This window comes from Moschus berezovskii, chromosome 21, assembly GCF_049115385.1.
Source record: "Moschus berezovskii isolate FMDL1 chromosome 21, NW_MosBer_1.0, whole genome shotgun sequence".
Lineage (NCBI taxonomy): Eukaryota > Metazoa > Chordata > Mammalia > Artiodactyla > Moschidae > Moschus > Moschus berezovskii.
The window spans coordinates 68,475,001-68,497,020 of NC_142480.1; the positions used below are offsets into that span (position 1 = coordinate 68,475,001).

General features: G+C 45.2%; 1 protein-coding gene and 5 non-coding genes across 6 annotated transcripts in view; all 6 read right to left on the reverse strand.

The window, feature by feature from the left end:
* LOC129550202 (uncharacterized) overlaps positions 1-18,980 on the reverse strand; it is a 40,826-nt gene extending 21,846 nt beyond the window's left edge. The window contains exons 1-5 of the mRNA XM_088829722.1: positions 18,779-18,980; positions 17,037-17,079; positions 16,648-16,746; positions 16,238-16,282; positions 5,187-5,326 (exon numbers count right to left, since the gene is read on the reverse strand). Of these exons, the coding sequence (XP_088685848.1) occupies positions 5,187-5,326; positions 16,238-16,282; positions 16,648-16,746; positions 17,037-17,079; positions 18,779-18,980 (529 nt within the window). The remainder of the gene's footprint in view (positions 1-5,186; positions 5,327-16,237; positions 16,283-16,647; positions 16,747-17,036; positions 17,080-18,778) is intronic.
* LOC129550859 (small nucleolar RNA SNORD115) lies at positions 2,919-2,999 on the reverse strand. Its single transcript, XR_008684977.1, has one exon. It is a non-coding gene; the product is annotated as a small nucleolar RNA SNORD115 (small nucleolar RNA).
* Positions 5,051-5,131, reverse strand: LOC129550855 (small nucleolar RNA SNORD115). The gene has a single exon (XR_008684973.1). It is a non-coding gene; the product is annotated as a small nucleolar RNA SNORD115 (small nucleolar RNA).
* Positions 14,435-14,515, reverse strand: LOC129550857 (small nucleolar RNA SNORD115). The gene has a single exon (XR_008684975.2). It is a non-coding gene; the product is annotated as a small nucleolar RNA SNORD115 (small nucleolar RNA).
* LOC129550856 (small nucleolar RNA SNORD115) lies at positions 16,527-16,606 on the reverse strand. Its single transcript, XR_008684974.1, has one exon. It is a non-coding gene; the product is annotated as a small nucleolar RNA SNORD115 (small nucleolar RNA).
* Positions 18,642-18,723, reverse strand: LOC129550858 (small nucleolar RNA SNORD115). The gene has a single exon (XR_008684976.1). It is a non-coding gene; the product is annotated as a small nucleolar RNA SNORD115 (small nucleolar RNA).
* Positions 18,981-22,020: the final 3,040 nt, after the last annotated feature.

The following is a 22,020-nucleotide window of genomic DNA, read 5'->3' on the forward strand; positions in this document are numbered from 1 at the left end:
ACTGCAAAGCACACACCACAGGTGACTGACTCCCAGTGGATCAGCATGCTCTGCGTGGAGGTATGCAGAAACCTGTGTGTGGATGTTCTCCAGGGACCAGGGAAGCAAACATTGCCTCCGTCACCTATATGACTAGAATTCAAGCCTAACAAAAGGTTCTTCAGCGTTCAAGATCTTAACCTGTCAAGATGGTGTCACCATCTTGACATAAGTCAAGAAGTACTACTTTGTGAGGACTGAGATTACAAAAAAAGACTCAGTCCTCTGGACTGCCTTGAGGAAAGCCTCCTTTGCAGTCCAACACTTCTGGAGCCTGTGTCTAGGACCAAACAGAGCCACTCACCCCAAATCATTGAGGCCATTGCAAGATCCTTGCCAGAACAGCTGACAGACATAATTTGAGAGAAGGAGCTAAATAAAGGCCCACCAACATCCTCTGGGTGGGCAGTGGAGACAATTCAGTTCAATTGCTCAGTCGTGTCTGACTCTTCACAACCCTATGGACTGCAGCACGCCAGGCCTCCCTGTCCATAACCTACACCCAGAGTTTACTCAAACTCATGTCCATTGAGTTTGTGAGGCCATGCAGCCATCAAATCCTTTGTCTTCCCCTTCTCCAACTGCCTTCAATCTTTCCCAGCATCAGGGTCTTTTCAAATGAGTCAGTTCTTTGCATCAGGTGGCCAAAGTATTGGAGTTTCAGCCTCAACATCAGTCCTTCCAATGAAAACTCAGGACTGATCTCCTTTAGTATGGACTGGTTTGATCTCCTTGCAGTCCAAGGGACTCTCAAGCATCTTCTCTAATACCACAGTTCAAAAGCATCAATTCTTTGGCGCTCAGCTTTCTTTACAGTCCAACTTTCACCTTGACTAGACAGAACATTGTTGGCAAAGTAATGTCTCTGCTTTTTAATATGCTGTCTAGGTTGGTTAAAACTTTCCCTCCAAGGAGCAAGTGCCTTTTAATTTCATGACTGCAGTCACCATCTGCAGTGATTTTGGAGCCCCCCCAAAATAAAGTCAGCCACTGTTATCCCTTCTATTTGCCGCAAAGTGATGGGACCAGATGCCATGATCTTAGTTTTCTAAATGCTGAGCTTTAAGCCAACTTTTTCAGGCTCCTCTTTCATTTTCATCAAGAGGTTCTTTAGTTTTTCTTTGCTTTCTGCCATAAGGGTGGTGGCATCTGCATATATGAGGTTATTGATATTTATCCTGGAAGTCTTGATTCTAGCTTTTGCTTCATCCAGCCCAGCATTTCTCATGATGTATTCTGCATATAAGTTAAATAAGCAGGGTGATAATATACAGCCTTGATGTACTTCTTTTCCTATTTGGAACCAGTCTGTTGTTCAATGTCCAGTTCTAACTGTTCCTTCCTGACCTGCATACAGATTTCTCAAAAGGCAGGTCAGGTATTCCCATCACTTTCAGAATTTTCCACAGTTTATTGAGATCCACACAGTCAAAGGCTTTGGCATAGTCAATAAAGCAGAAATAGATGTTTTTCTGGAACTCTCTTGATTTTTCGATGATCCAGTAGATGTTCACAGTTTGATCTCTGGTTCCTCTGCCTTCTCTAAACCAGCTTGAACTTCTGGAAGTTCATGGTTCATGTATTGCTGAAGCCTGGCTTGGACAATTTTAAGCATTACTTTGTTATCATGTGAGATGAGTACAATTGTGCGGTAGTTTGAGCATTCTTTGGCATTGCCTTTCTTTGGGATTGGAATGGAAACTGACCTTTTCCAGTCCTGTGGCCACTGCTGAGTTTTCCAAATTTGCTGGCATATAGAGTGCAGCACTTTAACAGCATCATCTTTTAGGATTTGAAATAGCTCAACTGGAATTCCATCACCTCCACTAGCTTTGTTCATAGTGATGCTTCCTAAGGCCCGCTTGACTTCGCATTCCAGGATGTCTTGCTCTAGGTGAGTGATCAAACCATCATGGTTATCTGGATCATGAAAATCTTTTTTGTATAGTTCCTTTGTGTATTCTTATCACCTCTTCTTAATATCTTCTACTTCTGTTAGGTCCCTACCATTTCTGTCCTTTACTGAGCCCATCTTTGCATGAAATGTTTCCTTGGTATCTCTACTTTTTTTGAAGAGATCTCTAGTCTTTCCCATTCTATTTTTTTCTTCTATTTCTTTGCACTGATCACTGAGGAAGGCTTTCTTATCTCTCCTTGCTATTCTTTGGAGCTCTGCATTCAAATGGGTATATCTTTCCTTTTCTCCTTTGCTTTTTGTTTCTCTTCTTCTCACAGCTATTTGTAAGGCCTCCTCAGAAAACCATTTTGCTTTTTTGCACTTTTTTTCCTTTGGGGATGGTCTTGATCCCTGTCTCCTGTACAATGTCACGAACCTCTGTCCATAGTTCATCAGGCATTCTGTCTATCAGATCTAGTCTCTTAAATCTATTTCTCACTTCCACTGAATAATCATAAGGAATTTTATTTAGGTTATATCTGAATAGTCAGGTGGTTTTTCTCTACTTTCTTCAATTTAAGTCTGAATTTGTCAATAAGGCATTCGTGATCTGAGCCACAGTCAGCTCCAAGTCTTGTTTTTGTTAACTCTATAAAGCTTCTCCATCTTTGACTGCAAAGAATATAATCAATCTGATTTTGGTGTTGGCCACCTAGTGATGTCCTTGTGTAGAGTCTTCTCTTGTGTTGTTGGCAGAGGATGTTTGCTATGACCAATGCATTCTCTTGGCAAAACTCTGGAGGTAGGGAACAGGAAAGAAAGCCAAAGGCAGGACCAGGCCTTGGCCACATGGAAGCCCTTAGGCGCTGTAGAGACATCAGGGATTTCCTTGAGGGATAGGCCACCTCTGCAGTCAAATCCCAGGGCTCCCGAAGGGACAGAGAGTTCCCTGACATCCTCCCCCTGGACTGCTGTGTCCATTGGGCCTAAGTGTAATTGTACTGAGCATGACTTTTGGGTCATCATTTCTCTTCAGGACTATATGCATTCTATTCATCAAGCCAAACAATGCACTTCCCACTCATTGCAACTATGCACAGGGCCTTGAGTAGGCTTATCTCTGAGGTTTTCTGGAAATGAGTATGTTCCATGGGACGAGAGTCTGCCTACCCCAGATTCTAGACCAAGACACATCAGTTGGCCTGGGGGCAGCAGGCTACAGTCAGATCTTCCAACCTCTCTGGCATTGTCTGTCTAGAGAGAAGCATGACAGCTGTGAGAACACCTAGTCTGTCCATGAAGGATTTGGTGGTCACATGGTCTACACCTTCATGCAACAAATATGCTACAAGACACACCTACAGTGACATATCCAGGATCAAGAGAAAGTGACAAAATTAATCTATACACAAATCCCTGGCTGAAATGCATATCTACCACCAACCTTCCTTGCTACCTCTCCAGCTTCCTATTTCCCTACTTTTCTAGCTTCCTAGCTCCTACCTCCTTACTTTTCTCCCTTCCTTCCTCCCACCCATCTTACCTACTGCCAAATGTGAGGGAAAGTGTGAATGAGTGGGTCAGTGCATGAGTGAGTAGATGAATCACTGGTCCAGGGAGGAAGAAATGGTGAATCAATAAAGGAGTACTGAGAGAAAGCAGGGCTTCATGGGCTCTCCACCCAGCAGAAGGTCTCGCGAGAGGGCCTCTTGGTTACCAAGAGTCTATGGTTGTGTCTTGCGGGATAAGATGTTCCTCTGAGTTCTAATCTTGGCTCTAATCTGAGTTCTAATCTTGCTCTCCTTTGAGAGCAAGGAGTGGGCGAAAAGACTTGGAGCTTGGCCACTTGCCACAAACATAAAGAAAAATGAAGCAGCAAGCATGACATGATGCTCAAGGAAGCAGATATCTGGATTTGGGGTGCATGGGCTCAGCACCAGTCAACCTGGCAATGCCCTTCACAGAAGCATTCAGGTTGGGGACAGAAGACATTGTCATCTGGTGCAGCCTCACCTCCAATGGCTTGCCAAAGGTTCCACAACAACAACAATGCAATTGCTCCTTGTTTGGTTCACATAATGAAGCCACTCCTCTACTTCAGGCAAATGGAGCCTCACGATGAACATGAAACGGGGGCTCTGAAGGGCTCTCAGCAGCCTTACTAAGAAGGTAAGTTTGGAAGGGTTTCTCCTCTGGGGTTGCTATCATTGAAGGCTATGGCCCCCAGAGAGGAAGAATGCTGCAGGAGATTCAAGGGGCCTGAGTGGATGAACAGGACAAAACATGTTAAAGGGCCCTTCAGAACAATTGGTCTCATGAGAACGTGCCATGCCTGAAAATGACCTGGTCAAGCACCATGGAATCTCAGGGGCCACCCTTCAGCTCTCTCAACAACCAGCAGTGTCTACCTGCCTAGACAGGTTCATGCCTGCCTCTCACCAATTCCAGGCCTGAGGCAGGATCCTTCTCTACAAATAATTACTGGGAAACTGAAAAGGACACACCATAGGTGACCATCCTCTCAGCAGATCAGTGTGCTCTGGACAATGATGTGTAGAGACCTGTGTGTGGATGGATGTTCCCCAGGGGGCACGAGAAGCAAACACTGCCTCCATGTACAATATGACAAGAATTCAGGTTTAACAAAAGGCTTTTCAGTGCCTGAGTTCCTAGCCTGTTGTGATGGTGCCACAGCGGTAGTTCCCCTTTTGTGAGAACTGAGGTTCCCGCAAGGACGCCCCTCTCTCGACTGCCTTGACGCTCGCCTCCCCCATAGTCCGTCTTCCTCTGGGGCCTGTATCGAGGACAAAAGAGAGCCATTAACCTTGAATCAGTCAGGCTGTGGCAAGATCCTCGCCAGAATGTCTGACCGAAAGACACAATTCAAATAGAAGGTGCTAAGGAAAGGCCCAGTGTATGTCCTCCTGGTGAGTGGTGAAAGCAGGGATTAGGAAAGAAAGCCAAAGGCAGAGCCAATCCTTGGCCACATGGAAGCCCCTAAACACTAGAGAGTACTTAAGTACACTCTCCGCGGGATAGGGTGCCTCCACAGCCAAATCCCAGGGCTCCAGAAGGCACAGAGAGACCTCCTGATTCTGCACAGATATGTCCATTGGGTTTCAGCATAATCTTTTTGAGCATGATTTTTAGGTCATCATCTTTCTTCAGGACCATATGAATTCTAAACACTGACACAACTGAGGCACATCCCTCATATCACATTCAGGCACAGGCACCTGAGTAGGCTTACCTCTGAAGCTTTCTGGAAATGAGTATGTCCCAAAGGTTGTAAGTTTTTGGTTACCCCAGGTGCTGCACCAAGGCTGACATTTATTTCCCAAGGGCAGCAAGCCACACTCAGATCTTCCTTCTTCTGGGGACGGTGTCTGTCTACAGAGCAAAAAGATACCTGTGAGAACTCCTTGTTATTTCTTGTAGGCTTCGATGGTCACATGTGCTACATCTTCATGCAGTGAATAATGCTATAAGACATACCTAGAACAAGACATACAGGAACCCAGGGGATTCTGGGAATATGGCGGAGGTATAGGATGGGGCGACCACTTTCTCCCCTACAAAATCAGCAAAAGAACATTTGAATGCTGAGTAAATCCCACAGAACAACTTCTGAATACCGGCAGAGGTCTTCAGGCACCCAGAAAAGCAGCCCATAGTCTTCAAAAGGAGGTAGGAAATAGTATAAAAGATAAAAAGAGAGACAAAACAGGGAGGGACGGAGCTACATCCCGGGAAGGGAGGCCTTAAAAAAAAAAAAAAGTTTCCAAACACCTGGAAACACTGACGAGTCTGTGGCGAGCCTTGGAACCTCAGAAGGCCACATAACTGGGAGAAAAAAGACATAAATAATTAAAACCCATGGACTAAGTGCCCAGAGGAAACTCTCAGTGAAGAAGCTGCGCAGACGCATGTACCCCCAACTAGCAGACAGGGGCTGGGCAGGGAGGTGCCACGGCAGCACTTAGAGAGAGGACCAAGGCCTGAGTGCCCCAAGGGCAATCTGAGGGCTTTAACGGGAGACAGCTAAGCAGACTGTGCAGCGAAAAGCCTGCAAAAAGGCGATAAGCCCCAACCTAAGACTCCGCCAGCCCCACTCACAGAAAAAAGGAATGAGCAGAAGGAGCCGGCAGCGAGCGACCCATCCCCCAGTCCCTGCCGGGACAGGCAGGGAGAGCGGCCAGTGCCAGAAGGACCAACTGTGGCCCCAGAGAGGCTTCCCATACCAAGCTGCAGGCAGGCTTCATTGCTAACCAAGACTTCTTGGGTTCGGGCCGGTCGATATCCGCCTGAGAAAGTGTGACAGTTGTACACCCAGAAAACCGAGTGGCAGGCAGGGACTGGGGAGGCGACAAGTCTCAGCGACCGTGCTCACCAAACGCCTGGTCACCTGAGCTGCTCGGACCGGAGAAGGCACAAAATGCAGGCCCAACCAAGCCTGCGCCTTTGTGGAGAACCCGAGAACCTCAACCTAAGCCGCTCAGACCTGGGAAATGCATGCAACCCAGCGCCAGCTGCGGACAGCTCTTGGCAGAGCAACCTAGAGCCTGAGTAGCATAAACAGGGAAGGCACACACGCCACGAGTGGGAGCATTCCCAGTGTAGTTGAAACACTGCAAGCACTCCCTACAGATGCCAGTGACATTTGTTAGCAATGTCCCTCCCTCCCCACATCAGGACTGAACAGGTGAGTTGACAAAAAAGTGTCCACCATCGCCCCCTCGTGGCAGGAAGGGAATTAGACACTGAAGAGACCAGCAAACAGAAGGGCTTTAACAGAAGGAACTGCCTTGGAAATAACAGAGGGAGAAGTCTTGAGCCTACTGCAAGAATAAGACTGAAAACCACAGGCAGAGGCTTAAGTCCAAATCCTGAGAACACCAGAGATCTCCTGTTCCAGGGAATATTAATTAATAGGTGCTCATCAAATGCCTCTATACATACACTGAAACCAGGCATTACCCAAGGGTCAACAAGTTTCAGTGAAAGACATACCACGCAAATTCTACAGCAATACAGGAGAATAGCCCTGAGCTTCAATATGCAGGCTGCCCAAAGCCACTCCAAACCCACTGACATCTCAGACTGATTACTGGACACTTCGTTGCACCCCAGAGAGAAGAAATACAGCTCCACTCACCAGAACACCGACACAAGCTTCCCATCCAGGGAACCTTGACAAATCACCTGTCCAACCCCACACACAGCGAGGTAACTACATAATAAAGAGAACTCCACAAACTTCCAGAAGACGGAAAGGCCACCCCAAGCACAGCAATATAAGCAAGATGAACAGGCAGAGAAATACCCAGCAAGTAAAGGAACACGTTAAATGCCCACCAATACAAATAAAAAAGGAAGATATAGGGAACCTACCTGATAAAGAATTTCTAATTTTAATTGTGATTCAAAATCTGGAAAGCAAAATGGAGTTACAGATAAATAACCTGGAGAAAAGGATTGAGAAGATGGAAGAAAGGTTTAATAAGGACTTAGAGGAAATAAAAAAGAGTCAATATACAATGAATAATGCAATAGATGAGATCAGAAACACTCTGGAGGGAACAAACAGAATAACGGAGGCAGAAGACAGAATAAGCGAGCTAGAAGATAGAATTGTAGAAATAAATGAAACAGAGATGGAGAAAGAAAAACGAATTAAAAGAAATGAGGACAATATTAGAGACCTCTGGGACAATGTTAAATGCCCCAACATTCGAATCATAGGAGTTCCAGAAGAAGAAGACAAAAAGAAAGACCATGAGAGAATACTTGAGGAGATAATAGTTGAAAATTTCCCTAAAATGGAGATGGAAATAATCACCCAAGTCCAAGAAACCCAGAGAGTTCCTAACAGGATAAACCCAAGGCAAAATACTCCAAGACACATTTTAATCAAATTAACAAAGATCAAACACAAAGAACAAATAAAAAGCAACAAGGGAAAAGCAGCAAATAACACACAAGGAGATTCCCATAAGGATAACAGCTGATCTTTCAACAGAAACTATTCAGGCCAGGAGGGAATGGCAAGACATACTTAAAGTGATGAAAGAAAGTAACCTACAGCCCAGATTACTGTACCCAGTAAGGATCTCATTCAAATATGAAGGAGAAATCAAAAGCTTCACAGAGAAGCAAAAGCTGAGAGAATTCAGCATCATCAAACCAGGTCTCCAACAAATACTAAAGGATCTTCTCTAGACAGGAAACACAGAAAGGGTATATAAACTCGAACCCAAAGCAATAAAGAAAATGACAACGGGATCATACTTATCAATAATCACCTTAAATGTAAATGGGTTGAATGCCCCAACCAAAAGAAAAAGGCTGGCTGAATGGATACAAAAACAAGACCCCCACATATGTTGTCTACAAGAGACCCACCTCAAAACGAGGGAAACATACAGACTGAAAGTGAAGGGCTGGAAAAAGATCTTCCATGCAAATAGAGACCAAAAGAAAGCAGGAGTAGCAATACTCATATCAGATAAAATAGACTTTAAAACAAAGGCTGTGAAAAGAGACAAAGAAGGAAACTACATAATGATCAAAAGATCAATCCAAGAAGAAGATATAACAATTATAAATATTTATGCACCCAACATAGGAGCACCTCAATATGTAAGACAAATACTAACAAGTATGAAAGGGGAAATTAACAATAACACAATAATAGTGGGAGACTTTAGTACCCAACTCACACCTATGGATAGATCAACTAAACAGAAAATTAACAAGGAAACACAAACTTTAAATGATACAATAGACCAGTTAGACCTGATAGATCTCTATAGGACATTTCACCCCAAAACAATGAATTTCACCTTTTTCTTAAGTGCACACGGAACCTTTTCCAGGACAGATCACATCCTGGGCCATAAATCTAGCCTTGGTAAAGTCAGAAAAATTGAAATCATTCCAAGCATCTTTTCTGAACACAATGCAGTAAGATTAGATCTCAATTACGGGAGAAACACTATTAAAAATGCCAACATATGGAGGCTGAACAACACGCTGCTGAATAACGAACAAATCATAGAAGAAATCAAAAGAGAAATCAAAATATGCATAGAAATGAAGGAAAATGAAAACACAACAACCTAAAACCTCTGGGACACTGTAAAAGCAGTGCTAAGGGGAAAGTTCATAGCAATACAGGCACACCTCAAGAAACAAGAAAAAAGTCAACTAAATAACCTAACTCTACATCTAAAGAAACTAGAAAAGGAAGAAATGAAGAACCCCAGGGTTAGTAGAAGGAAAGAAATCGTAAAAATTAAGGCAGAAATAATTGCAAAAGAAACAAAAGAGACCATAGCAAAAATCAACAAAGCCAAAAGCTGGTTCTTTGAGAAGGTAAATAAAATTGACAAACCACTAGCCAGACTCATCGAGAAACAAAGGGAGAAGAACCAAATCAATAAAATTAGAAATGAAAATGGAGAGATCACAACCAACAACACAGAAATACAAAGGATTATTAGAGAATACTATCAGCAATTATATGGCAATAAAATGAATAACCTGGAAGAAATGGACAAATTCCTAGAAAAGTACAACTTTCCAAAACTGAACCAGGAAGAAATAGAAAATCTGAACAGACCCATCACAAGCACGGAAATAGAGGCTGTAATCAGAAATCTTCCAGCAAACAAAAGCCCAGGTACAGATGGCTTCACAGCTGAATTCTACCAAAAATTTAGAGAAGAGTTAACACCAATTCTACTCAAACTCTTCCAGAAAATTGCTGAGGAAGGGAAACTTCCAAACTCATTCTATGAGGCCACCATCACCTTAATCCCAAAACCTGGTAAAGATCCCACAAAAAAAGAAAACTACAGGCCAATATCACTGATAAACATAGATGCAAAAATCCTTAACAAAATTCTAGCAATCAGAATCCAACAACACATTAAGAAGATCATACATCATGACCAAGTGGGCTTTATCCCAGGAATGCAAGGATTCTTCAATATCCGAAAATCAATCAATGTAATACACCACATTAACAAACTGAAAAATAAAAATCATGTGAGTATCTCAATAGATGCAGAGAAAGCCTTCGACAAAATTCAACATCCATTTATGATAAAAACCCTCCAGAAAGTGGGAATAGAAGGGACATATCTCAACATAATAAAAGCTATATATGATAAACCCACAGCAAACATCATCCTCAATGGTGAAAAACTGAAAGTATTTCCCCTAAAGTCAGGAACAAGGCAAGGGTGCCCACTCTCACCACTACTATTCAACATAGTTCTGGAAGTTTTGGCTACAGCAATCAGAGCAGAAAAAGATGTAAAAGGAATACAAATTGGAAAAGAAGAAGTAAAAATTTCACTGTTCACTGATGACATGATCCTCTACACAGAAAACCCTAAAGACTCTACCAGAAAACTACTAGAGCTAATCAATGAATACAGTAAATTTGCAGGATATAAAATCAACACACAGAAATCCTTTGCATTCCTATACACTAATAATGAGAAAATAGAAAGAGAAGGCAATGGCAAGCCACTCCAGTACTGTTGCCTAGAAAATCCCATGGATGGAGGAGCCTGGTGGACTGCAGTCTGTGGGGTCGCTAAGGGTCGGACACGACTGAGCGACTTCACTTTCTCTTTTCACTTTCACACATTGGAGAAGGAAATGGCAACCCACTCCAGTGTTCTTGCCTGGAGAATCCCAGGGATGGGGGAGCCTGGTGGGCTTCAGTCTATGGGGTCGCACAGAGTCGGACACGACTGAAGTGACTTAGCAGCAGTAGCAGTAGCAGCATTCCATTCACTGTTGTAACGAAAAGAATTAAATACTTAGGAATATATCTACCTAAGGAAACAAAAGACTTGTACATAGAAAACTATAAAACACTGCTGAAAGTAATCAAAGAGGACACTAATAGATAGAGAAATATACAGTGTTCGTGGATTCGCAGAATAAATATTGTGAAAATGAGTACACTACCCAAAGTAATTTATACATTCACTGCAATCCCTATCAAGCTACCAACGATATTTTTCACAGAACTAGAACAAATAATCTCACAATTTGTATGGAAATACAAAAAACCTCGAATAGCCAAAGCAATCTTGAGGAAGAAGAATGGAACTGGGGGAATCAACCTGCCGGACCTCAGGCTCTACTACAAAGCCACAGTCATCAAGACAGTATGGTACTGGCATAAAGACAGAAATATAGATCAACGGAACAAAATAGAAAGTCCAGAGATAAATCCACACACCTATGGACACCTTATCTTTGACAAAGGAGACAAGAATATAAAATGGAGAAAAGATAGTCTCTTTAACAAGTGGTGCTGGGAAAGCTGGTCAGCCACTTGTATAAGAAGGAAACTAGAACACTCCCTAACACCATACACCAAAATAAACTCAAAATGGATTAAAGAGGTAAATGTAAGGCCAGAAACTATAAAACTCCTAGAGGAGAACGTAGGCAAAACACTCTCTGACATAAATCACAGCAGGATCCTCCAAGACCCACCTCCCAGAATACTGGAAATAAAAGCAAAAATAAACAAATGGGACCTAATTAAAATCAAAAGCTTCTGCACAGCAAAGGAAATTATAAGCAAGGTGAAAAGACAGCCTGCAGAATGGGAGAAAATAACAGCAAATGAAACAACTGACAAAGACTTAATCTCCAAAATATACAAGTAGCTCCTGCAGCTCAATTCCAGAAAAATAAACGACCCAATCAAAAAATGGGCCAAAGAACTAAACAGACATTTCTCCAAAGAAGACATACAGATGGCTAACAAACACATGAAAAAATGCTCAACATCCCTCATAATCAGAGAAATGCAAATCAAAAACCACAATGAGATACCATTGCACACCAGTCAGAATGGCTGCTCTCGAAAAGTCTACAAGCAATAAATGCTGGAGAGGGTGTGGAGAAAAGGGAACCCTCTTACACTGTTGGTGGGAATGCAAACTAGTATAGCCACTAAGGAGAACAGTGTGGAGATTCCTCAAAAAACTGGAAATAGAACTGCCATATGATCCAGCAATTGCACTCCTGGGCACAGGCAACCAGAGTTGAAAGAACGAGGCAACCAGAATTGAAAGAAACACGTGTATTGCGATGTTCATTGCAGCACTGCTTATAATAGCGAGGACATGGAAGCAACCTAGATGTCCATCTGCAGATGAATGGATAAGAAAGATATGGTACATATACACAATGTAATATTCCGTTCCGTTCTGTCGCTCAGTCGTGTCCGACTCTATGCGACCCCATGGACTGTAGCCTACCAGGCTTCTCCATCTACATTTGAATCAGTTCTAATGAGGTGGATGAAACTGGAGCCTATTATACAGAGTGAAGTAAGCCAGAAAGAAAAACATCAATACAGTATACTAACGCATATATATGGAATTTAGAAAGAGGGTAACCTTAACCTTGTATACGAGACAGCAAAAGAGACACAGGTGTATAGAACAGTCTTTGGGACTCTGTGGGAGAGGGTGAAGGAGGGATGATTTGGGAGAATGGCATTGAAGCATGTATATTATCATATGTGAAATGAATCACCAGTCCAGGTTTGACGCATGACACAGGATGCTTGGGGCTGGTGCACGGGGATGACCTGGAGGGAGGGTATGGAGAGGAGGGAGATGGGAGGGGGGTTCAAGAAGGGGAACACTTGTACACCCGGGGCAGATTCGTGTTAATGTATGGCAAAAACAACCAATATATTAATGTAAAGTGATTAGCCTCCAATTAAAAAAAAAAGTGAAAAAAAAGAGTACTTTCTGGAAAAAAAAATACATACAGGAACCCAAGAAAATGACAAAATGCACTTACATACAGAGACACAAACCCCTGGCTGAAATGCACGACTGCCACCCGTCTTCCTCACTACCTCTCTAGTTCTCTACCTCCCCACCTTCTTACTTTTATTCATCCTTCCCTCCCACCCTACCTATGGCCAAACATTAGGGAATGAGTGAATGAGTGGATAAGTGCATGAGTGAGTACATGAATAACGTGACCAGGAGGGAAGAAATGGTAATTCCATAAAGGAATCCAGAGAGAAGGCAGACCCTCATGGGTTCTCCACCTGACAGAACCTCTTGGCTGCCAAGATTTTACAGATGTGTCTTGTGGAATGGAGATGTTCCTCCGAGTTCAATTCTTGTCTGTTGAAGCAAGGGGTGGCTGAGGGGACACTGGGCCTGGTCACTTGCTGCCAACACACAGAGAATGACGCCACGACGTCCCATGGAATTGATTCTGACGGAATTAGCTATCTAGTGACAGGACACATAGACGCAGCAGTAGCCAACCTGGCAACACCCTACAGAAGGAATGTTCAGGCTGGAGCAGGAGCCACTGTTACCTGGAGCGGTGTCCCTTCCTGTGTCCCACCAAAGGTCCCAAACAACATCAATGCAACTACTCCTCGCTTGACCCTCGTCATGGTGTCACAGCTCTCCTTCTGGCAAATGGGGCCTCATGCTGGGGCTGATACAGTGGCTCCAAAGGGCTCTTAACAACCTTACCAAAAAGGTATACTCAGAAGGGGTTTCTCTTCTGGGGAGTGCTATCATTGAAGGCTGTGGCCCCAGAGTGGAAGAGTACCCCAGGAGATGCAAGGTGCCCGAGTGGGTGAACAAAACAAACACGTCAAAGGGCTCATCAGGAACAAATGGCCACACTGAGAACTCACTATGCCTGAAAGTGATCTGGCCAAGCCCCATGGGGCGGCCCTTCAGCTCTCTCAACAACAGCGTCCACTTGCCAAGACCCAGTGGACAAGTTACTACCTGCTTATCACCATTGCCAGGCCTGGGGCACAATCCTTCCCTACCAACCATTCTTGGGAGACTGTAAAGCACACACCATAGGTGACCACCCCCTCGGGTGATCGATGTGCTCTGCATGGAAGTTTGCAGAGACATTTGTGTGGTTGTTCCCCAGGGGACCAGGGAAGCAAACACTGTCTCGATGTCCAGTCTTACTAGAATTCAGGTTTAATGAAAGGCCTTTTAATGTCCGAGATCCTAGCCTGTCTAGATGGCAGTGTAGAATGTGTTCACCCTTTGTGATGACTGAGGTTCCCACAAGGACTCCTCCCTTTGGACTGCCTTGAGGCGTGCCTCCCTCATAGCTCTTCATCCTCTGGTGCTCATGTCCAGGAAAAAAGGGAACCACTCAATTTGAATCATCCAGGTCGTGGTGAAACCCTCACCAGAATATCTTACTGAAAGACAAGATGCAAAGAGAAGGAGCTAAGGAAAGGCCTTGCCTATGGCCTCCAGGTAGGCAGTGGAAGTAGGGATCAGCAAAGAAAGTCAAAGGCAGGACTAGGAATTAGCCTATGTAAAAGACCCTAGACAAGGTAGAGACACAGGGGCTCTCCTTATGGGGTCAGTTGCCTCCACACCCAAATTCTAATGCTCCAAAAGGGACAGAAGGAACCAGGACCTTTTGCCCTTGGACTGCCACTTCCATTCATCTCAGCAGAATCCTATTGAGCATAATTTTTATGTCATTTTCTCTCTTTAGGACCATATGACTTCTCATCATTAATCCAAACAAGGCATGCTCCACACATTGCATCTATGCCAAGAGTTTGAGTAGGCTTGCCTTCAATGCATTCTGTAAATGATGAAGCCCCAAAACATGTGAGTTTCTGTCTATCCCAGGTGCTGCTCCAAGGCTGACATCGATGGCCCTGGAGGCAACAGGTATGAGTCAGATCTTCCTTCCTTTGGGGCATTGTCTGTCTAGAGAGGAGCACAACAGCTGTGCCAACGTCCAGTTTGGCCCTGTAGGCTTTGGTAGTCATGTCTGCTACACCTTCATGCAGTGAATGATGCTACAAGACCTATCCAGAGTGATAAATCCAAGAACCCAAGAAAGCAACAAAATGCATCTATCTATACACAGCGACACAAACCCCTGGGTAAAATGTACTCCTACCACCGAACTTCCTCACTACCTCTCTAGCTTTCTATGTCCCCTATCTCTAGTTATCTACCTCCTTTCTTTTCTTCATCCATCCTTACCTCCCAACATACCTACTGCCAAACCTGAGGAAACAAGTGACTAGAGGATCAGTGCTTGAGTCAATACATAAGTAATGTGTCCAGAGAGGGAAAAATGGCAACTCCACAAAGGTGCCCCAAGAGAAGGGAGAGCCTCATGGGCTCTATACCCATAAGAAGGCCCAGCACAAGGGCCTCTCAGTCACTAAAATTCTATAGACGTGTCTTGGAAACAGAGATGTACCTCTCAGATCGATCTTGGTCTGTGCAAGCAAGGGGTGGAATTGAAGACATGGGGCTAGGCCACTTGCAGCCAACACACAGAAAACGAGTCCACAAAGTCCCACAAAATGGATTCTTGAGGAAGCAGGTATCTGGCGACAGGACACATAGGCTCATAACCAGTCAACCTGGCAATGCCCTGCATGGGAATGTTCAGGCTGGGAACAGGAGGCCTCCTCACCTGCTGCGTGTTCTCTCCCATGGCCTGCTGAAGGCCCCAAACAAAAACAGTGCAACTGTTCCTGGACCGACCCACGTCTTGAGGCCATTGTTCTACTTCAGGCAAATATAGCCTCATAATGGAGATGCGACCAGGGCTCTGAAGGGCTTGCAACAGCCTTACTAGAAAGTTAAGCTCCAAAAAGGTTTATTCTCTGAGGGTGTGATCATTGAAGGCCATGCCCCACAGAGAGGGAGAATATTTCAAGATACACCTGGGGCCTAAGTAGAAAAATGAAAAATTCATCAAAGGGCCCATCAGGAACAAGTGGTCTCACCAAGACCCTGCCATGCCACACCCCATGGAATCTCAGGGGCTCCTCTTTAGCTCTCTTAACAGCCAGCATCATCTAACTTCCAAGACCCACTGGACAGGTTCCTGCCTCTCACCATTGCCAGGTCTAGGGCATAATCTTTCTCAACCTGCTTGTTTCTCAGAGACTGCAAAGCACACAAACAGGTGACCATCCCCTTAGTTGTTCAGCAAGCTCTGTATGAAAGTGTGCAGAGACCCGTGTGTGGATATTCCTCAGGGAGCCAGGAAGCAAACACTGCCTCCATGATCAATCTGATTAGAATGTACGACCAATAGAAAGCATTTCAGTCTCCGAGATCACAGATGGTCTTGCAGGCACTGCAGCAGAAGTTCCCCTTTGAGAGGACTGTGGACCGCAAACAACTCCCCACTCTTGACTGCCTTGAGGTGGGCCTACTCCATAGCCCAATGTCCTCTGGGGCCCATGTTAAGGACCAAAGAGTCACTTACCTTGAATTGTTCAGGTCACAGTGAGGCCTTCTCCAGAACGTCTGACTGAAAGACACAATTTGAAGAGAAGTAGCTAAGGAAAGGTCCTGGCTATGTCCTCTCAGTTTATGGGATCAGGAAAGAAGTAGGGATCAGGAAAGAAAGCCAAAGGCAGGACAGGCTTTGGTCGCATGAAAGCTCCTGGGCACTGTAGAGACTCAGGGATAGGGTGCCTCCACACTCAAATCCCAGGGTTCCAGAAAGGACAGAAGAAACCACAATCTCTGGGCCCTGTAATGTCACTTCCATTGAGCCTCACCATAGTCCTATTGAGCATGATTTTAGATCACCATCTCTCTTCAGGACCATATGAGTTCTCATCATCAACCCAAACGAGGCATGCTCCACACATTGCATGCATGCACAGGCACCTGAGTAGGGTGGCTTCTGATGCTTTCTGGAAAATAGGATGCCCCAGAGGATGTGCGTTTCTGTCCACACCAAAGGCTGGATCAAGGCTATCGATTGCCCTAGGGGCAGCAGGCCACGCTCAGATCTTCTTTCCTCTGGGGGTGTTGTCTGTCTAGAAGGAGAACAACAGCTATGAGAATACCTACTCTATCCTTGCAGGCTTTGGTGGTCATGCATGCTGCACCTTCATACAGTGAATGACGCTGCAAGACATAACTATAGAGACACATCCAGGAACACTAGAAAGCAACTAAATACACCTATATGCAAAGACAAAAATCCCTGGGTGAAATGCATAACTACCACCAACCTTCCTCCCTACTAGGTCCCTATCTCTCTAGTTCCTTACCTCGTTACTTTTTTCAGACACTCCTTCCTTCCCACCATACTTACTGCCAAATGTGAGGGAATGAGTGGACAAGTGGTCAAGGCATGAGTGAATATAAGGATAACATGTACAAGCAGCCAGAAATGGTATATTAAAAGAGGATTTCCAAGAGAAGGCAGAGCCTCATGTACTTTCCAGCCAGCAGAGGCCTGAAACAAGGGCCTCTCAACCTCCAAGAGGATATGGATCTGTTTTGGGAATGGAGACTTCCTCCATGCTTGAACCTGGTCTTTGAAAGCAAGGGAATGCAGAGGGGACATGGGGCTTGCCACTTACTGCAAACATGCAGAAAACAAGGCCATGAAATCCCTCAGAAGAGGTGCTCAAGGATGCAGATATTTGGAGACGGGACCTGAGGGCTCACCACCAGTTAACACGTCAGTGCCCTGCATGGGAACCTTCAGGATGGGGACAGGAGCCATTGCTGGCTGGTTCAGTACCCCCTCCCATGGGCTTGCCCAAGGCCCTCAAACAACAGCAATGCATCTAGCCCTTGCTCGGTCCATATCATGGGACTGACCCTCTACTTTGGGCAAATGGTGCCTCTCAATGGAGGTGGTACTGTGACCCTGAAAGGTTCTCAACAACCTTACTATGAAAGTAAGCGTGGTAGGAATTCTCTGGAAGGTGCTATCACTGGTGGTCATGGCCCCCAGAGTGCTATCACTGGTGGCCATGGCCCCCAGAGAAGAAGAACACCACATGAAACACAAGGGGCCCAAGCGATTGAATGAATGAAACAAAACCCATCCCGAACAAGTGGCCACATCGAGAACTCACCATGCCTGAAAGTGACCTGGTCATGCCCCATGTAATCTCATGGGCTGACCTTCGGCACTCTCAATAGCCAGCAGGGTCTATCTGCCAAGACCCGGCAGGTTGGTTCCTGCCTGCCTCTCATCATCACTGGTCCTGGGGCACCATCTTTCTCTGCTGATGGTTCTTGGGAGACTGAAAAAAACACACCACAGGTGACCATTCTCTCAGTCAATCAGCATGCTCTGCTTGGAGGTGTGCAGAGACCTTTGTGTGGACGACCCCAGTTGGCCAGGGATGCAAACATTGCCTCCATGTCTAATCTAATTAGAATTCAGGTTTAATAAAAGACTTTCCAGTACCTGAGTTCCTAGCCCCTGGAAATGCCACTACAGCATAAGTGCCACCGTGGTGATGACTGAGGTTCCCAAAAGGATTCCCACCTCTGGACTGCCTAAAGGGGTGCCTCCCCCATGGTCCAACTCCCTCTGGGGCCCATGTGCAGGACCAAATATAGCCACTCATCTCAAGTTATTTAGCATGTGGCAAGAATCTCTACAGAACATCTGCCTAAAAGAAACAATTTGAAGAGAAGGAACTATGGAAAGACCCCACCTAATGGCCTCCTGGTGGGCTGTGGAAATTAGGATCACTAAAGGCAGGACCAGGCCTTCGCCCTGTGGAAACCCCTAGATACTGTAGATTCAAGGGCTTTCTTCGAGGGATAGGGTGCCTCCACAGCTAAATCCAAGGGTTTCAGAGAAAAAAGAAAGGTCCCTGACCTCTAGCTTCTGGGCTGCAACCTCCAATGGGCCTCAGCATACTTCTCTTGAACATGATTTTTAGGTGATTTTTCTCTCTTCAGAACCATATGAATTATTCTCATCAACCCAAGTCAGGCATACCCCATGAAGCGCATCTATGCACAGGAACCTAAGTAGTCTTACCTCCAAAGCTTTCTCGAAATAAGGAAGCTGTAAAGAACTTGAATTTCTGTCTACCCAGCTGCGGCACCAAGGCTGACATCAATTGCACCAGGAGCAGCAGGCCACACTCAGATAATCCTTCCTTTGCAGATGTTGTCTGTCTAGAGAGCAGAAAGGCTCCTGTGAGAGCTCCTAGTCTGTCCCTGTAGGCTTTGATGGTCATGTGTGCTACACTTTGATGTAGCAAATATTGCTACAAGACATACCTAGAGCAATAAGTCCAGGAATACAAGAAAGCAACGAAATGCACCTATATGCAGAGACAAACCCCTGGCTGAAGTGCTCGTCTACCTTCCTCCTTACCTCTCTAAGTTCTGACCTCCCATCCTCTCCGGTTCACTACCTCGCTACATCCTCACTTTTCTCCATCTTTCCCTCCCACCCTACATACTGACAAACATGAAGAAACAAGTGGACGAAATATATGAATAACAATACATCCAGCGAGATAGAAATGGTGACTCCAAGAAAGAGTCCCACGAGATGACAGAGCCTCATAGGCTCTCCACCTGATGGAAGACCCAACATGAGGACCTCAGCTGCCAAGATTCCATGGACATGTCTTGGGGAATGGAGATGCTCCTCCAAGCTCAGTCAGGGTCTGTACTAGCAAGGGGTGGCTGAGGGGACATGAAGTTTGGCCACTTGCCGCAATCACACAAAAAAAGAGGCCAAGAAGTTCCTCAGAATGGATGCTTGAGGAAGCAGGTATCTGTGGCCGGGCCCATGGGCTCATCACAAGTCAACCTGGCAATGATCTGCAAGGGAACATTCAGGCTGGAAACAAGGGCCATCATTGCCTGCTGGGGCATCCCCTCCATGGCCTGCTTAAGTCCTCCAAACAACAAGAAAGCAAATACTCCTTGCTCGGCCCATGTCATGGGACCACCCCTCTACTTCAGGTGAACAGTGCCCTATGATGGAGTTAATATAGGCTGCAAAGAGCTCTCAACAGCCTCACTAGGAAGTAAGCTCAAAAGGGGTTTCTCCTCTGGAGGTGCTATTGTTAAAGGCTGTGGCCCCCAGGAGGCGCATGGTGCCTTAGTACAAATGAAACAAAACTCAGCAAAGGGCCCATCAGGAAAAACTGGTTTTACAGAGACCCTGCCATACCCCAAAGTGACCTGGCCTAGCCCCATGGAATCTCAGAGGCTGCCCTTCAGCTCTCTTAACAGCCAACAGTGAACACCCTGCATGGGAATGTTCATGTCAGGGACAAGAGCGATTGTCAACTGGTGGGGTGTCTATTCTCATGCCTGCCCAAGGCTCCCAAACAAAGCAATGCAATACTCCCTGCTTGGCACACATCATGGGGCCACCCCTCTACTTCAGGCAATCAGAGCCTCACTATGGAGATGATACCGGGCTCCTATGGGCTCTCAACTTGCTTTCTAGGAAGGAGTGCTTGAAAGGGGTTTTTCCTCTAGGGCTGCTATCGTTGAAGATTGTGGCTCCTGGAGAGGAAGAATGCCCCAGGAGAAACAAGGGGCCCCCGTGGGCAATCAAAGCAAAGCCCATCAGGAACCACTGGTGCCACCCAGACACTGGCATGCCTGAAAGTGACCTGGCCAAGCCCCATGGAAACTCAGGGGCCTCACTTCGGCTCTCTCAACAGCCAATAACATCTACCTGCCAAAACCTGGTTGACAGGTTTCTGCCTGCTTCTCACTGTTACCAGGCCAGGGGCATGATATTTTCCTACCAATGGTTCTTGGGAGACTGAAAAGCACACACCAGATGATTGCCCCTCAATAGCTCAGTGTGTGCCATGTGGGGGGTGTATAGGGAAATGTATGTGTGACTATTCCCCAGTGCGCAGGGTAGCAAACTGCCTCCACGTACTATCTGACTAGAATTCATGTCTCAGGAAAGGCTTTTCAGGGCCAAGGGCTTGGAGCCTAGCAAGATGGTGTGGCAGCCAGATTCCTTCCTTTGTGAAGACTGAAGTTCCTGAAAGGACTCCCCCTTCTGGACTGCGTTGAGGCAGGCTTCCCCCATAGTCCAACATCCTCTGTGTCTGGTGTCCAGAACCAAAGAGAACCACTGACCTCAAATCATTCAAGTCAGAATGGCAAGATCTAGGCCATTTTTGGTCAGAATGAAAGTGAAAGTGAAGTCATTTAGTCGTTCCTGACTCTGTGACTCTATGGACTGTAGCCGACCATTCTGCTTTGTCTATGAGATTTTCCAGGCAGGAACACTAGAGTGGGTTGCCATTTCCTTCTCCAGGGGATCTTCCCGACCCAGGAATCAACCCCGGGTCTCCTGCATTGAAGGCGGATTCTTTACCAACTGAGCTATCAGGGAAGCCCTGATAATGGCTGCTATGAAAGTCTACAAACAATAAATGCTGGAGAGGGTGTGGAGAAAAGGGAACCCTTTTATGCTGTTGGTGGGAATGCAAACTAGTACAACCACTATGGAGAACAGTGTGGAGATTCCTTAAAAAACTGGAAATAGAACTACCATACAACCCAGCAATCCCACAGCTGGGCATACACACTGAGGAAACCTGAATTGAAAGAGACACGTGTACCCCAATGTTCATCGCAGCACTGTTTATAACAGTCAGGACATGGAAGCAACCTAGATGTCTATCAGCAGATGAATGAATAAGAAAGCTGTGGTACATATACACAATGGAATATTATTCAACTATTAAAAAGAACGCATTTGAATCAGTTCTAATGAGGTGGATGTAACTGTAGCCTATTATACAGAGTGAAGAAAGCCAGAAAGAAAAACACCAATACAGTATATTAATGCATACATAGGGAATTTAGAAAGATGGTAACAATGACCCTATATGTGATAGAGCAAAAGAGACACAGATATAAAGAACAGACTTTTGGACTTTGTGGGAGAAGGTGAGTGTGGGATGATTTGAGAGAATAGCACTGAAACATGCATATTATCATATGTGAAATATTCGATGCATGAGACAGGGTGCTCAGGGCTGTTGCACTGGGATTGACCCTGAGGGATGGGATGGAGAGGGAAGTGGAATGGGGGTTCAGGATGGGGGACACATGTACACCCATGGCTGAGTCATGTCAATGTTTTGAAAGAGTATATAATGATCCCACACAAAACATGTATTTAACAAGACTTTTTAAAAAAAACATACACAACTATGACAATCCTAAATTGAAAAAATAAACAAGGAGAAAACAACTATACTTAGTAAAAATACCTCTAAAAAT